Genomic DNA, 17,187 nt, shown 5'->3' on the forward strand with positions numbered 1-17,187 from the left:
TCTGTCTGCACAGGGATCTAGCACACACATGATACACAGACATGCATGCAGGCAAAACACCTATACACAGAAAATAAAAATAAATAAATCTCTAAAAGAAATTAATTGTAATGTCAATTGCCATTTGAGTCAATTTTCCTATTAATTCTATTGAATTATGAAACAAATCAGAAATTAGAACTCCAGTCTCTGTAAGTGTATTGAAATGGCTCAAGAATAGTTCTGCGGGGGCTGGAGAGATGGCTCAGCAATTGAGAGCACTGGCTGCTGCACCACAGGAACCATGTTTGATGCCCAGTACCACATGCACCACCTGGCAGCCATTTGTAACTCCAGTTCCAGGGGATCTGAGGTCGTCTCCTGGCTTCTGTCAGCACTGCCCATTCAGGCAACACTCATACATGTAAAATAAAAAAATAAATTTAAAAGAGTATAGCTTAAAATTGTAGATCCAATTAATATCACTAAGTGTGTTAACAGATACCAGGGGAAAGATTAAAATACCCTCAAAGGCATTTGTAATACAATTTAACAACTAGATGATTGCTTTGGGCCTTTCAGTAAATCAGAAATAAAATAAAATTTTCTTTACATCCTGACTAGATAGATACACAAATTAGAAATTATTACTAGGGATTTTATTAAGCCAATAAAAAGAACACGATAAAGCCATAAGAAAAGGTATCACCTTCTCTCTTCCCCTCGATTTTAATAGGGACATTTAATCTACTTATCTATCATTAATTGTAAAGACACTTGCTGTCGAACCTGACAACTTGAGTTTGATCTCAAAACCCACAGGGTAAAAGGAAAGAACCAACTCCCATGACCTCTGACCTCCATATGTATATGCTATATAAATTAATTCAAGACAATGTCATTACAAACATGCTGGTATAAGTATTAGAATTTAAGATAAAGGGTTTTCAATATTTTAAAATTATGAAATTGTATAGCAATTTCATACATATGTACCATAGCAGGTGCACAAATACATTCAAATGTATGTGTATGCACATGCACGTACATACTCAAATCAAAGGGGGTTGTTTTAAAAAATCAAATGCTTAATGCATGGCTTACAATCGGTGAATGCAATCTTTTTAGAAAACACTCCAACTATCTTAAAGTCAGAGAAACCTCTATTTTGAAAACCAGAATAAAAGTACCCAAAGAATACTTCAGAATGAAGTCTCTCTTATGAACAAGATTCAATGCCATACCTAACAAATAAATCACATCCAGTAATATAGAAAATTGACTGCATCACAACCGAGTGGCTCTTTAATCTGGGGAAGCCTTCCACGTGTAACCCAAGGCTGTCAAGATGGCTCAGCAGGCAAAGATGCTTGCTGCCAGACCTGGCAACTTGAGATTGATCCCACAGGATCTACCCACAGGGTCAACAGAGAGAACCAGCTCCTACAATTTGTCCTCTGACCTTCATATATATGTGCCATAACAGGTGCACAAATACATTCATATGTATGTGTATGCACATGCATACACATAGTCAAATTAATAAAATAATAAACATCACCCATGAAACAATGTTAACCTAAACAATACTGGCATAATGACAAAATTCTGCATGGGAGTTAGTAGATGCTAAGAGAGGAAGAATCAATTTCTTCTGGTATGAAGTCTCACATAGGTTATCCAAACAAGTGGTGTAGTGGTTTGAATAGGAATTAGGAATGCCCCCCTCAGTTTCATTTATTTGAATGTTTTGTCATCAGGGAGTAAAACTACTTGAGAGGGATTAGAAGGCATGGCCTTTGTAAAGTAGGTGTGGCCTTGATGGAGAAAGCATCACTGAGGGTGAGGGTTGGGATTTCTAAAGTCCAATCCAGAGCCAGTATCAGTCCCTTCCTGCTGCCTTCAGATTCAGCTGTAGAACTCTCAGCTAACTCTCCACACCATGTCTGCCTGCATGCCACAGTGCTCCCTGCCATGATGACAATGCACTAAACCTCTGAACCTGTAAGCCAGCCCCAATTAAATGCTTTCCTTTCCAAGAGTTGCTGTGCTCATGATGTCTCTTCATAGCATAGAACACTGACTAAGGCAAATAATCAGCCCAGGATATTGGTTAGAAAGAAGTTTCATGGGGCTGAAGAGAAGGCTTAGCTCTTAAGAGCAATGACTGCTCTTCCAGAGATCCTGAGTTCAATTCCCAGCAACCACATCCATCTGTAATGGGATCTGATGCCTTCTTCTGCTGTGTCAGAAGATAGCAACAGTGTACTCACATATAATAAATAAATAAATAAATAAATAAATTTCACTCAATACATATAATACCCCACTTCAATATAAACTACTGATCATCTCAATAGATACAAGAAGAGAATGCAAAACAAATATCAATACCTCTTCATAATAAATCCCAATAGATACAAGAAGATAATATAAAAAATATCAATACCTCTTCATAACAAAAGCACTTCATCTGAGGGCACAGAAGGCAAGCCCTTCACCCTGACCAGAAACACACTCAGAACCTCCAACTTAGTTAAGAGTATCTGCGAGCACCACCCTTAGCAAACTCCATGGAGAAAATGCAAAGCTTTGTCCCTAAGATCAGGACTGGGACAGTAATACTGTGTTATGACTCCTACTTCATGTTGTGCTTAAAAGCTCCAGCCAAGGCAAGTAGGTAAGAGAACAAACTAAGAAACACCAAGATAGAACAAGAAGAAAGAAAACAGAAAGATCTACACACAGTATAACCTCATACAGAGAAATCACAAATGAATTACCCTAATAAATGATTTTCAAGGCTTCAAAACATAAGATTATTACATAAAATCCATTTTGTTATATAAAAGCCATGAAGAACTATGAGATTACATTAAAAAAATCAACTCCATTTACAATAGAATCAAAAACTAATTAAGGGGCAGGACAGATAGCTTAGCAGTTGTAGCACAGAGTTCAGTTCCCAGAAACCACGTGGCAGCTAACAACCATATATAACTTCTGTTCCAGGGAATCCAATGTCCTCTTCTGGCCTGCACCCGCAACAAACACAATGTGGAGTATAGACATACATTCACCCAAAACAATCATACACATTAAATAAAAATAAAATCCTTTTAAAAAAATACTTAGGAATGAATTTTTAAAAATCAGGAAAAATAATACTCTGAAAACTATAAAATAAAAAGAAAACATCTTTAAATTAAAAGGGGAGATTGAAAAAGCCATCCCACAATCTTAAATCAACTAGTTGATACTGTCATGTTATAAAAGCAGACACCCCAAAATTAATTCATGAATTAAACACAACCCCTCTTCAAGTCTCTGTTGAGTTCATCGCAGAAATCCTCAGACTAGTCCTCACATGCATATGCACAGTCAGGGAGAGCAGAGGACCCAAACAACCTTGAAACTACAGTGAGGTTGGTTCCTTGAGCTTCCAGATGCCAAACTTACAACAATGTTACAACAACCAGGACATTACTGCCATAACTTGCGATCAAGACATCAATGAAATAGAGTGAGAAGCCAGAAATAGATTCTCACAATTATGGCTAGCTTGTCTTCAATGAGGATGCTAAAGTAATCACTGGGGAGAAAAAGAACTACAGAAGGCATTGGGACGACTGATGTGTCCGAGCACAGCATGAAGTCAAACCCCTACCATCCACCATTCACAGAACTTAACTTATAATCTCTCCATAACAGGCAGGAAGAAGCACTTTCTTTATTGCTGTAACCATTGGTAAGGCACACATAATCCTGAAAACAAACTTTCACCCAAGCTCCTAGAAAGAATTCTAGTTAATTTAGGGGGTTTCAAAATTGAGATGGTAGGGGTGGCTAGGGAAAGGCAGGGGTTAACAGAAGTGAGGCGAAGCCAAGAGAGGATGACAGGGATGGATGGAATGAAAATACATAATGTAGGTGTATGAAACCAGCTCAGTTAAACCCACCTTTACATATAATTAGCATGCACTAATAAAACATTTAAAACATCAAAGAGCTTAATGTAAGAGCTAAGCTGACAAAAGCTAAAGAAATCCTGAGAGGAGCCTAAGTGGGCTTGGCTCAGGCTGTGTGGTCTCAGCTACGGCACCGAAAACACAAACAATTAAAGCTTTAAAACTGTACACCAAAGAAATACCACAAAGGCAAAAAGAAAACCCATGGAGTGAGAAGGAAATGTCAAGTGTCTGATTAGGTATGTGTATTTACAACAATAAAGAACCATGACAAATCAGTTCTAAGAAGACAAATGACCCAGTTGGAATAGAGCAAGTGATCCAGACAGACATCACTCCAAAGATATGCAGATGGTCAATCAGACACCCTTCACAATAGCAACAAACAGTATAAAGTACCTTGGAGTAACTCTTACCAAACATGTGAAAGATCTGTATGACAAGAACTTCAAGACTCTGAATAAGGAAATGGAAGTAAACCTCAAAAAATGGAAAAACCTCCTATGCTCATGGATCGGCAGGATTAATATAGTTAAAATGGCCATTTTGCCAAAAGCAATATACAGATTCAACGCAATACCCATCAAAATCCCAACTCAGTTCTTCATAGAGTTAGAAAGAGCAATTCTTAAATTCATCTGGAATAACAAAAAACCCAGGATAGCTAAAACTATTCTCAACAACAAAAGAAATTCTGGGGGAATCAGTATCCCTGACCTCAAGCAATACTACAGAGCAATAGTGTTAGAAACTGCATGGTATTGGTTCAGTGACAGGCAAGAGGATCAATGGAACAGGATTGAAGATCCAGACATGAATCAACACACCTATGGCCACTTGATCCTCGACAAAGGAGCTGAAAACATCCAATCGGGAAAAAAAAAACAGCCTTTTCAACAAATGGTGCTGGTTCAACTGGAGGTCAGCATGCAGAAGAATGGGAATTGATCCATCCTTATCTTCTTGTGCAAAGCTCAACTCCAAATGGATCAAGGACTTCCACATAAAACCAGACACTCTGAAGCAAATAGAAAAGAAACTGGGGAAGATCCTTGAGGACATGGGGCACAGGGGAAACTTCCTGAACAGAACACCAATAGCGTATGCTCTAAGATCAAGAATTGACAAATGGGACCACATTAAATTACAAAGTTTCTGTAAGGCAAAGGACACCATCAAAAGGACAAATCAGCAACCAACAAATTGGGAAAAGATCTTCACCAACCCTATATCAGATAGAGGGCTAATATCTAATATATACAAAGAACTCAAGAAGTTAGACCCCAGAAAACCAAATAACCCTATTAAAAAATGGGGTACAGAGCTAAACAAAGAATTTTCACTTGAAGAATTTCGGATGGCTGAGAAGCAACTTAAAAAATGCTCAACTTCATTAGTCATTAGGGAAATGCAAATCAAAACAACCCTGAGATTTCACCTTATACCAGTCAGAATGGCTAAGATTAAAAATTCAGGAGACAGCAGGTGTTGGCAAGGATGTGGAGGAAGAGGAACACTCCTCCACTGCTGGTGGGATTGCAAACTGGTACAACCACTCTGGAAATCAGTCTGGTGGTTCCTCAGAAAACTGAGCATGTCACTTCCAGAGGATCCTGCTATACCACTCCTGGGCATATACCTAGAGGATTACCCAGCATGTAATAAGGATACGTGCTCCACTCTGTTCATAGCAGCCCTATTTATAATAGCAAGAAGCTGGAAAGAACCCAGGTATCCCTCAACGGAAAAATGGATGCAAAAAATGTGGTATATATACACAATGGAGTACTATTCAGCCATTAGAAACAATGAATTCATGAAATTCTTAGAAAAATGGATGGAGTTGGAGAACATCATACTAAGTGAGGTAACCCAGTCTCAAAAGATCAATCATGGTATGCAATTACTAATAAGTAGATATTAGCCTAAAAAATTGAAATACCCAAAACATAATCCACACATCAAATGAGGTACAAGAAGAATGGAGGAGTGGCCCCTGGTTCTGGAAAGACTCAGTGTAGCAGTATAGGGAAAAAACAGAACAGGGAAGTGGGAAGGAGTGGATGGGAGAACAGGGGCTCATGTGACTTTTGGGGAGTGGGGGGGCCTTAAAAGGGGAAATAATTTGAAATGTAAATAAAAAATATATCGAATAAAAAAAAAGAACATGAAAAAAACTCAACATCATTTTCCATACGGCAGAGGTGGTTTTAAAACACAACAGAGATCATGCCATGCCCATTTGGAAGGCTATAAAAAGAGATAAGGATAATCACCACTTTGGACAAGAATGTGGGAAAGATAGGACCTTCATACACCGCTGGTAGGAATGTAAAAGGTAAAGCTACATTTTTGAAAAAGTATTTTATGTATATAAATGTTTTGACCACTGTGCACGCGTGCACGCACACACACACACACACACACACACACACCATTTCTGTAGTACCAGTGGTGGGCAGCACAGCAGATCCCCTGAAACTGGAGTTACAGACAGTCATGGGTCACCATGTGGGTGTTAGGAATCAAAGTCTGGTCCTATGGAAGAGTGCTTTTAACTGCTCAGCCACAGTCTATGAATTCCTCATCAACTTGAACACAGTCTCCATCGGAGTCAGAAGGTCCACGTCTACATATGAATCCAAGACAATGAAAACATAAATCATGTATGAGAATGTTGATGGTAGCAGCACTGAGAATATCTAGGTCAATTGCCTGGATGAATGGATAAATGAAAGCCATTAACTTTAAACAATGCATTATATTAAAAAAAAAGAATTACTGATACAAACATGAATGAACTTCAAAAACACTGTTCTAAGTGAATATACCCAATCAGGAACCATGTGGACTATGACTTTATTTCTATGCAATGACCCAAACAGGCAAACCCAGAGACAGAAAGTAGGGCTGAGCCTGCTTAAAACTAGGGCAGGAGAGCTTCGTGAGAGACTGAGAATAGCCACTGACCTTTGGGGAGGTTGAGTTTTTCAGAGATACTGTGAAATCAATGCACGCCTTTGTGAGTACACTAAAAGCCACAGGATGAAAATGAAAACTGACAATTTAGTGATGCCCACTAATGATAACCATTATATGCCAATTACAGCAACCTAGTGAGTTGCTCCTCATAAAGGATATAGTCGGGGAACCACAGAAGAAACATGGTGCCTGACTGTCACACCAGTGATCTGCATGTCACATGTCTAGACCCCTTGCTATTAGATAAAGAAGAACCCCAAGCTGATGCTCCTGCTATTATACACCTGGTCAAATGGCCTATTGACAACTGATGGCTTCCCTGGGAGGGAAAGTTGGTTTTCTTTAAGGTTGAGGGCCCTGGTAGGTAGACCATGCTCCATTGGATGACTTCACATCCATGTGCATATGAGCAGCACAAATTGGAATCCAAGCAGTACAAAAATAAACAGGGCATAATAGGAGGGCTTTGGGTGGGTCTAGAGAGAATTGGGAGGATGAATGGAAGTAAATATGATCAAAATACATTATATGCAAGTATGGAATTCTCTAAAACTACTGAATTTAAAAATGTCCATGTTCATGGTATGCACTCACTAATAAGCGGATGTAAGCCCAAAAGCTCAAAATAAACAAGTTACAATGCACCCAGCACAGGAAGCTCAAGAAGAAGGAGGACTTAAGTGAGGGTGCTTTGGTTCCTCTGAGAAAGGGAACAAAATACTCACAGGAGCAATAAGGGAGAAAATGTGTGGAGCAAAGACTGAAGTAAAGGCCACCCAGAGACTGCCCTACCTGGGGATTCATCCTATAAACAGTCACTAAACCCTGACACTACTATGGACAATAAGAAGTATATACCAAAAAGAGCATGACATGGTTGTCTCCAGAGGGGCCCAGCCAGAGCCTTACAAATAGAGGCAGGCAGATGCTAGCAGTCAACCATTGGACTGGGCATGGGGTCCCCAATGGAGGAGCTGGAGGGTGTTCCGGAGGAGCTGAAGGGGTTTACAGCTCCATGGGAAGAACAATGATCTCGGACACCCAGAAGCCCCAGGACTCCCAGGGACTAAACCTTCAACCAAGGGTACACATGGTTCCAGCCAAGAATGTGGCAGAGGAATGCCTTGTTGGGCATCAGTGGGAGGAGTGGTCCTTGGTCAGGTAAAGGTTCAATAGAGGTCCCAACAAAGAGAAATCAAGGGGGGGGAGGAGGTGGGAGTGGATCGGGTAGGTGGGGCTAATACATTGAGACAGGGGGTAGGAGGAGAGGTTGGGGGTCTTTGGGGAGGGGGTGAAATTGGGAAAGGTTCTACCATTGACAATGTAAATGAAGACGATATTCAATAAAAAATAAAGTCCATATTCAGTGTCTGTAGGACATTTTCCCACTAGACACTGTTATTCTAATAAAAATGAAAACAACCTGGAAAGGTAATAGAAGATTCTAACTTGGTAAAGACATCCTCTGGGGAGACTAATGGGGGAGATAAGTTAATTCTTAGATATTCAGTGTTATATATTCTCTGTTTTATCACAAGTTGGATCTCTTGGCTATATTTTAATTTTTTTTTAAGATGGAAATCAAATCTACTGCATTACCCATAGCCTTTTCTGTCCATCCTTCCAGCTTTGCCTTGCTTACACAAATTATGCAAGTGTGGGAGAGGGAACCATAAAATCCAAATGGGGGTCCCTTATCTAGTCCTTCATACTTGTTTTGTTTAATTGACACCTGGAGCTTCCTATTTGTTGTGGAAAATGATGATCAGACTCTCAGCTCAGTAATCCTGGACTCTTTAGAGATCTGCTATGGACATAAGACAAGAAAGTCAGCATTGAAGAACTCTGGGGCTGTACACATTATCTAAGTCCTTTCTTAAATAAAGACATCGTAATCAAAAAGGAAAAACAAGTTGCTAAAGTTTCTAGACATAAACAAGGAAAGATTTACCTGCAGAGGAATGACAGTTCAATATGAATTGTCCTTTGGGGTTCTAGAGCAACTGTACTAATTAGATTCTTGCCTGCATGTTGTGGACAATGAACTGCTCTCAAGACACGAGATGGTGGATGTCACAAAGCTAGGACACTAACCCATGTCAGCCCAACTCTAAAACCCCCAGCCCACATGCTTCTTGTCTGCTGGGAAGCTCCCCTCCATGCTTGTTGACAAGCAACTGAAGACTTCTGTCCAGTCTTAGGCATCTGTTTGTCCCTGCTACCATAAAGATCCTCACATTCCTGCCCCATAAAGTCAGAGAGGGCCATGAAAGGACTCAACCTTTCTGTACTCAGAAAGCTGAGCCTTGGTTTGACACCCAAACTTCAGCACATAGTAAAGCTTGGAATTACCCACATCTCACAGATACACAAGTTGCCTTGTGTGGACTTTCCTACTGTTCATAATATTGGCAAAACACATCCACAAGAATCAGAGTATACTGAAAACTTCTTGAGGCTGAGAACAAACTGAATCATTAAAAAACAGACAGATCAACTTATGGAACTAGAGAGATGGGTCAGCTGCTGCTGCAAAGGACCCAAGTTCAGTTCCCAGCAGTCATGTAGGTGCTTCTAACTGCTTGTGACTCCAGCTCCACAGAATCCAGTATACTCTTCTGGCCTCCCTAGACACTGTAATCACTCAGACACACATATACACATAAAATTAAAAATAAAAACAGTCCAGCTGTCCCCTCAGGCCTAGCTCCAGACATATGGCTTAGAAGCAGTTTTGCCTAATGAGTATAAGCATCAAAGAAGCTTCATTTTGCAACAGACAGAGATTATTACAGAAGGACCGCAATTAGTCAATCTACAAAAACCAGTTGACTATGGGGTACCTGCCTCCAGTTGATAGGTCTACAACTCCTTCACTGAAGGCTCAAGAAGCACCATAGAAGAGGGAACAAAAAAATGGTAAGAGCCAAAGGTCAAGGATGCCTGCTGCAAGATGGCAGGATATAGAATCAACTTACAAAAATCAATAGCTTTTCCATATACCAAAACCAAGCACGCTGAGAAAGAGATCGTGAATATACTCCCATCCTCAGTAGCCTCAAAGAAAATAAAATATTGAGGAATAAATCTAGCCAAGGAAGTAAAAGACCTCTACAATAAAAAGTTTAAACCTCTAAGGAAAGAAATAAAGAGATCAGAAAATGGAAAAATATCCCATACTTGTGGCTTGATAGAGTTAATATTGTAGCAGAAATGACCTTTTTACCAAAAGTTATTTATAGATTTAATGCAATCCCAACCTTCAAAGAAATAGAGAAAAATCCTAATATTCATATATAGAGAACCAAAAAGACTCTAAATAACCAAAGGGGATATTAGGATATGTATTTGTGTATATATATATGTGTGTGTGTGTGTGTGTGTGTGTGTGTGTATCCTATGTCAATCATAAATTATATGTTCATATAACACATATCAAGATATAGGAAAATCTCAAATATATATAATTGCTGAATATATAAAGAATTCAAAAAACAGTAAAAAAAATGATGCTCTAAAAAAAATGATCTATAGATCTGAACAGAAAATTCTCAAAAGAAGAATTAAAAGTATTGAGTGTGGGAGAAATAGCTTTCCTTATGAATAAGTCCTGTAACTGGTTATTTCATACAAATATATACAAGTAATACTAAACAGACTAAGCAGGTTGTAGTTTTATATTTAGAAATTGTGTGTGTGTGTGTGTGTGTGTGTGTGTGTGCATGCATGTGTGTAAAACAAAAGTAATTCAAGGAAAAAGAGGCCATAATTTTAAGAGGTAGCAAGAGGATGGCGCATGGAGTGATTAGATGGAAGGAATGTGGGAAATGGCATAATTGTTCACTATAAATACATACATATATGTATATGTACATAGAGAGAGAGATACAGGCCAGGTAGTGGTGGCGCACACCTTTAATCCCAGCACTCAGGAGACAGAGGCAGGCCATCCTGGTCTACTGACTGAGTTAACCGGGGCTACACAGAGAAACCCTGTCTCAAAATAAATAAATAAATAAATAAATAAATAAATAAATAAATAAACAAACAAACAAGATACAAAATGGCTATGAGGAGAAACTAGGCTAGATATGATCACAATGCATTATATGAAATTCTCAAAGAATTAATAAAATACTGTATTATTAAAAATAAACAAATGAAATAAAACATTTCTTGACTATAGATTGTTGCTCCTATTATTACTGTAAGCCCACAAGCAAAACTCTCAAGCTTCACCCAAGTTGGCTTTTGCACACTGCCTTTCTCTCCCCACAGAAATAAAGAACCTCCAGGCCCTATTTCCTCTCCTCTGTGACAGCACACACAGCCCCTCCTGCTTGAGGCTCCTCTTTCCTTCCCTGCCAGGTTCTGCCACTCGGGAATCCTCCCTGCACACTGGCTCGATGGTCAATGAACTCAGCACTTGACAAAATTACGAAGGTCACACAGTGCTTGATGCCGCCATTTGATTTGCATTGACTAATTTTTAGCTTTGTCTTTGGCCATGCTTTGACACCTCAAGGGTTCATAAATCCTTGTAATATTCTGTTATAATTACTCCACAAGAACTTGTTACAGTCCCTGGAATACTCTTCAGAAGTATTTTCAACAGGGCAAGACTCTACCAACTTTTTAAATGTTCACCTAGTCAGCATTACTTCACGCTTTCTCAGACATAAAGTCCTCTGTGAAAGGGACTGAGCATCTTGTCAGTCGTGAGTGTTCTTCTCCCCAGCCCTTTATTGAAAATAGATTTTCCCTCATATAATAAATCCAAAATGTGGTTTCCCCTCCCTCTACTTCTCCCAGTGTCTTCCCACCATCCCTTCCATCTGGATTCACCACCTCCTTCTCTCTCACACTAGAAAATAAAACAGGCTTCTAAGGGATAGTAATAAAATATGATTTAAAAAAGAATCCTAACACATCAGAACAGAGTAAAACAAACAGAAGGGAAAAAGTATCAAGAAAAGGCACACAAAAAAACACCCACTGGTTCACATACTCAGGAATCCCATAATAACACAAAACTACAAGCCATAATATATACACAGAAGACTTGTAGGACAAAGTGAGATAAAAGTGTGTGTATGTGTGTGTGTGTGTGTGTGTAAATATATATAATTTTATGCCCTTATAAGACATTATTTTTTTATTTTTTTATTCAATATATTTTTATTTACATTTCAAATGATTTCCCCCTTTTCTGGACCCCCACTCCCATAAGGAGTCCCTTAAGTCCCATAAGCCCTCTTCCCTCCCCCTGTCCCCCCATCCACCCCTTCACACTTCCCTGTTCTGGTTTTGCCCTATACTGCTACACTGAGTCTTTCCAGAACCAGGCCACTCCTCCGTTCTTCTTATACATCATTTGATGTGTGGATTATGTTTTTGGGTATTCCAATTTTCTAGGCTAATATCCACTTATTAGTGAGTGCATACCATGATTAATCTTTTGAGACTGGGTTACCTCATTTAGTATGATGCTCTCCAGCTCCATCCATTTGTCTAAGAATTTCATGAATTGATTGCTTCTGATGGCTAAATAGTACTCCATTGTGTATATATACCACATTTTTTGTATCCATTCCTTCGTTGAAGGACACCTGGGTCCTTTCCAGCTTCTGGATATTATAAATAGGGCTGCTATGAACATAGTAGAGCATGTATCCTTATTACATGCTGGGGAATCCTCTGGGTATATGCCCAGGAGTGGTATAGCAGGATCCTCTGGAAGTGATGTGCTCAGTTTTCTGAGGAACCACCAGACTGATTTCCAGAGTGGTTGTACCAGTTTGCAACCCCACCAGCAGTGGAGGAGTGTTCTTCTTCCTCCACATCCTCGTCAACACCTGCTGTCTCCTGAATTTTTAATGTTAGCCGTTCTGACTAGTGTAAGGTAAAATCTCAGGGTTGTTTTGATTTGCATTTCCCTAATGACTAATGAAGTTGAGCATTTTTTTAAGATGCTTCTCAGCCATCCGAAGTCCTTCAGGTGAAAGTTCTTTGTTTAGCTCTGTACCCCATTTTTAATAGGGTTATTTGGCTTTCTGGGGTCTAACTTCTTGAGTTTTTTGTATATATTGGATATTAGCCCTCTATCTGATGTAGGGTTGGTGAATATCTTTTCCCAATTTGTTGGTTGCTGATTTGTCCTTTGCTTTGTGCAGTGGCAGTATCATAGCCAATGAGGCTTATCTGAGGTGCAATTATTGCTAATTGAAAACTTACAAGACATTATGAGACAAGGAGTCAATAAGTTTACTTTCTGTTGGCCATCTACTATTGGGCTTGGGCCTAGTCTTAAAAGCAGTTTGTTTCCCCAGTGAGATTCCTTTGGAGAAAACTAAATTTTCATTTGCAAGTGTCTATCAATTGGAGATCATTTCCGGGTTAGGGATGCTGGCATTGTCCACTCTTTCAACTCTAGGATCCTATCAGGTGCAGACCATGTAGGTAGGCCCTGTGCATGCTGCCTCAGACTCTGAGTTCATACTTGTATCAATCCTGTTGATTCAGGGGGCCTGTGTCCTCCATCCAGTTCCCCTGAGCCCTGAGGGGAGAGATTGGATGGAGATAGCCCATTTAAGGTAACATGAGTGTTCTTAAACTTAAAACTCTGGAGACTTGTATCTAAGGTTTCCAACAAAGCATTGAGTGTTCACAATGACCAAACTTCTCCTTAACTCTTTCTACCTTTGTATTATACCCATCTCTGTGTACTCCAAATTCTTATTCCTTCTCCATATAAGGAATTCTTTTATACCTCCACCTTTACCCAACAACCTGATCCTTCATAAATTCGAGGAACCTCCTTTTTACATTGCTACCTGACCCTTCCCATTCAGACTGTCAAACATTATTTATATGTATAAGTGTATAAGTTTGTACATGCCACAGCACACAAACAGAAGTCATATAACAGGCTACAGGAGTTAGTTCTTTCTGACCACCACATGGGTGGGCCCAGAGATCAAACTGAAGTTGTTGGATATGACAGCAAGTGCACACTGAGCTATTTGCCACACTCACGGTTTTTGTTATATCATTTTCTCTGATGCTTTCTTTGACTAGTACAACTCTAAGTAGGATGGGCCTTGCCTACCTTTATCAAGATGAACTTCTAACCCTGTATCCATAAAGCATCTTGGTGCTCATCCATGGTCCCTACTGGCTTCTCGAAGCCTTAGAGTAAACATTGGAGATAGTTGTCTTAATATCCAATGACAAGTACAGTTTCCATGGAAACACACAATCCATGTGTTTTGGCTACGGAAAGTTCTTAAATACAACTGATTAACATGTTTGATGACCTAAATATGCTAGGTAGGACGTGGTTTTGTACAAATGAAGTAAATTAGAAGATAGACAATAAAGATTCATGAGTGGCCTTTGAAAAGTAAATACACATACTTTTGCACAAAATAAATTCTTACTGCAAAGTAAATTCTAACATTTATGTGTTCATTAGAAACTAGACCCCAGGTGGCCACCACATGTTTCCATCCAATCCCCATCTCTAGAGACAAAAGCATCTTATATAGTCTTTTCATTCCAAAAAGAGTCCTGAAAATATACAGAGATTTCTTTACCAGGCCTGGTAAAATTTCCACAACAGAAGGCAGAGGTAAGAAGATCACCAAAAGAACAAGGACAGTCAGTCTATGTAGTAAGCTTCAAATCAGCCAAGAGTTTCTCTCAAGAAACCGATTAATTAATTAAAAGAAGAAAGTTGTTTCCTACCTGTGTTCCAGCTCCCGGATGGACAGTATCACCCCTGAGGTGGACGGCTTCTGCTGCACTGTAGCCAAAAAGGTGAACTCACTCTTATTCCGGAATAGCTGGATCAGCTTCTCACTCACGTGAGGGGCCGAGTGGATCTCTCTCTGTATATCTAGGGGTCAGGAAAGAGGCACAGAAGAAGCAGAGTGTGGGTGAAGAGGGGAGACACAGAAAACAGAAGCATGGGAGGGAAAGGAAAAGAGGTCAAGTTACAAGTGAAACATTTAAGAGCCCAGATTGCTTTTTTTTCTTCCTCTTCTATCAAAAGCTTTCATTTTCTGGCACCGTTCACTACCCCACACAGCTATGTCCATTCAACAAAACCCCAGAAATGCTATCTCTGTCACCAGGCCCACTTGTCACTTTGACAAGTCACAATAGGCCAGACAGTGGTTTTCTGACATAAATTTTGATGGGATAATGAGCAATTTGGCCTTCTGAAAAAAATCGATAGAGTGGCCATAAATAATGCTGGAGGTTGTCAGGTAAGTGGGGTCCTGAGAGTCAGAGTCTCTGAGACCTGGCAGGACCCAACGATAACTAATAGCCTTCAGATTCTATGCTCCTCATTGGCTTGGCTTCTCTCTCTGCAACATGCATCTAGAAGCCCTGTCCTTTGTCTTATACCTGGGGGAGATCCTGCACTAACAATGCTGGGCAATACCACCTTTGCTTGAAAAATAAGACAATAAACAATACACACTAGTGATCTGTAAGTGTGCTTGGAATAGCTCTGTAAGCCTGAGACGGATTACATTCCTTATGACTGTATTCCAATATTCATTAAGGTCGGTAAGGTCTAGAGGTGCATGGCCCCTGCTCATTGTTCACTATTTCACACTCGTCTCCCAGCATCAGAACTGGTCACCAAAGGCCCAAACATGGGGATGACATTGCAGAGGACAGCAAGTGAGCAACAAAAGTCGTTGGCTTTTACAGTCTTTAGTCAGAGGACCAGGAGGCCTGCTACCAGATAGTATTTTCTAGATGTGACAGGGAAGTTACACTCAGGAAATCACTATAATATGGCTGTCTAAACAAGACCAGCATAATGACAATATCATTTTGACATGCCAATATAGATTAGGGATGAAGAGGGAGAGGTACTCAGTGGCTCTGAGAAAGGAAGAGCCAATGTTCTGCAGGAAGGAGCCTCCTGAGAGGTCATCCAATCCCAAGTAGTCAATCCTAAACATGTGTACAATGAGCAACACCAGATAGATTTGGTAGATTATACACACACACACACACACACACACACACACACACACACACACACGCATACACATATGTATCTGTATCATGTCGCAGTAATAATTAAAGATGGAGTCATGAATTTTATAAAATATGGAAGAGACATGGGAGTGTTGAAGGGGAGAAGGGGTGGAAATGGAAATGTAATACATTAGAAATACAGAACAGTAAATACAATAAATAGGAAATTCTCAAAAAAAAACTTTAAATTTTAAAAAAATATGAAAAAAAGAGACCATGGAGGCTTCTGAAAGAGGGCAAGGAGGAGTATATGGAGGGTTCAGAGGAAGGAAAGGGAAGACGGAAATGATGCAATTATCATTACCATCTCAAAAAAATGAAGAAAACTAATTTTTAAAGGTATATTTAGTAGTATGTTCTTGTGGCCTACCCAATTCTTCTGGACATGTGATAATTATTTGGTTATTTCTCCAAGTGAGAGGAACCAGTTCACATGAGGAAATTTCAGTCTGTGTAAGCCACATTACAAGCTTGTGTTAGGATCTCAGTGTATCTTAGAAACCAAATAGTGGTTTCTAATATTGGCCAAATTATATTAACTTTATTTTTTATATTAGTACTGAGAAAAATTCTCCTTCATCTATATCTATTGCCAGAAAAAAAAAAAAAGAGTCCTGGGATGGACTTGTCTGCTTTCTTTGGCCCTTCTTCTTCTCTCTTGCCCTTGGGTATCTAGCCCCTGGCCAAAAGCCTTCATATTCAAATTCACAGCTGTAAGCTTTCTCTAAACAACAGACTCACATACACAATTCCCTACTTACTGTGGCCATCTGGACATCTAGTCAATGTTTCAAACACCTATAGTTACAAGACTTTCACTCTTTGACCCAGCCTCAAACACTCTAATTTTCTGTCTTAGCAAATGTGACAGCCAACCCTCAATCCAAACACTGGGAGCTGTCCTTGGTTCTCCCCACTTCTCTGCCTCCATGTCCAATCCAAGAACAGGAGATCTGACTCCCATGTCTGGAACGTATCCATTGCTCCCCATCTTCCCTCTCACATCTCATGTCCAAGTCACTCTCATATCACGGTCCCTCAAAGACATTCTCTATTGACCCCTAACTGGTTTCCCCATCGCCACGCTACCTCCTTCCCATTGTGCACACAACAGCCAAATGCTCTTTTGAGAACGTACATTTGAATTATGTTAATCTCCTGCTAAAATTGTACAGTGACTTCCCCCTGCCCATGTAAT

General features: G+C 39.7%; 1 protein-coding gene and 1 pseudogene across 1 annotated transcript in view; one reads left to right on the forward strand and one right to left on the reverse strand.

Moving 5' to 3' along the window:
* The window catches only part of Nell1 (neural EGFL like 1), a 937,387-nt gene that overhangs the window by 838,208 nt on the left and 81,992 nt on the right, over nucleotides 1-17,187 (reverse strand). Inside the window, exon 3 of the mRNA XM_052161842.1 lies at nucleotides 14,676-14,826. Within this exon, the coding sequence (XP_052017802.1) occupies nucleotides 14,676-14,826 (151 nt within the window). The remainder of the gene's footprint in view (nucleotides 1-14,675; nucleotides 14,827-17,187) is intronic.
* On the forward strand, nucleotides 13,091-13,222 carry LOC127676833 (uncharacterized; annotated as a pseudogene).

The sequence above is a fragment of the Apodemus sylvaticus genome, chromosome 1 (assembly GCF_947179515.1).
Source record: "Apodemus sylvaticus chromosome 1, mApoSyl1.1, whole genome shotgun sequence".
Taxonomy (NCBI): Eukaryota; Metazoa; Chordata; class Mammalia; order Rodentia; family Muridae; genus Apodemus; species Apodemus sylvaticus.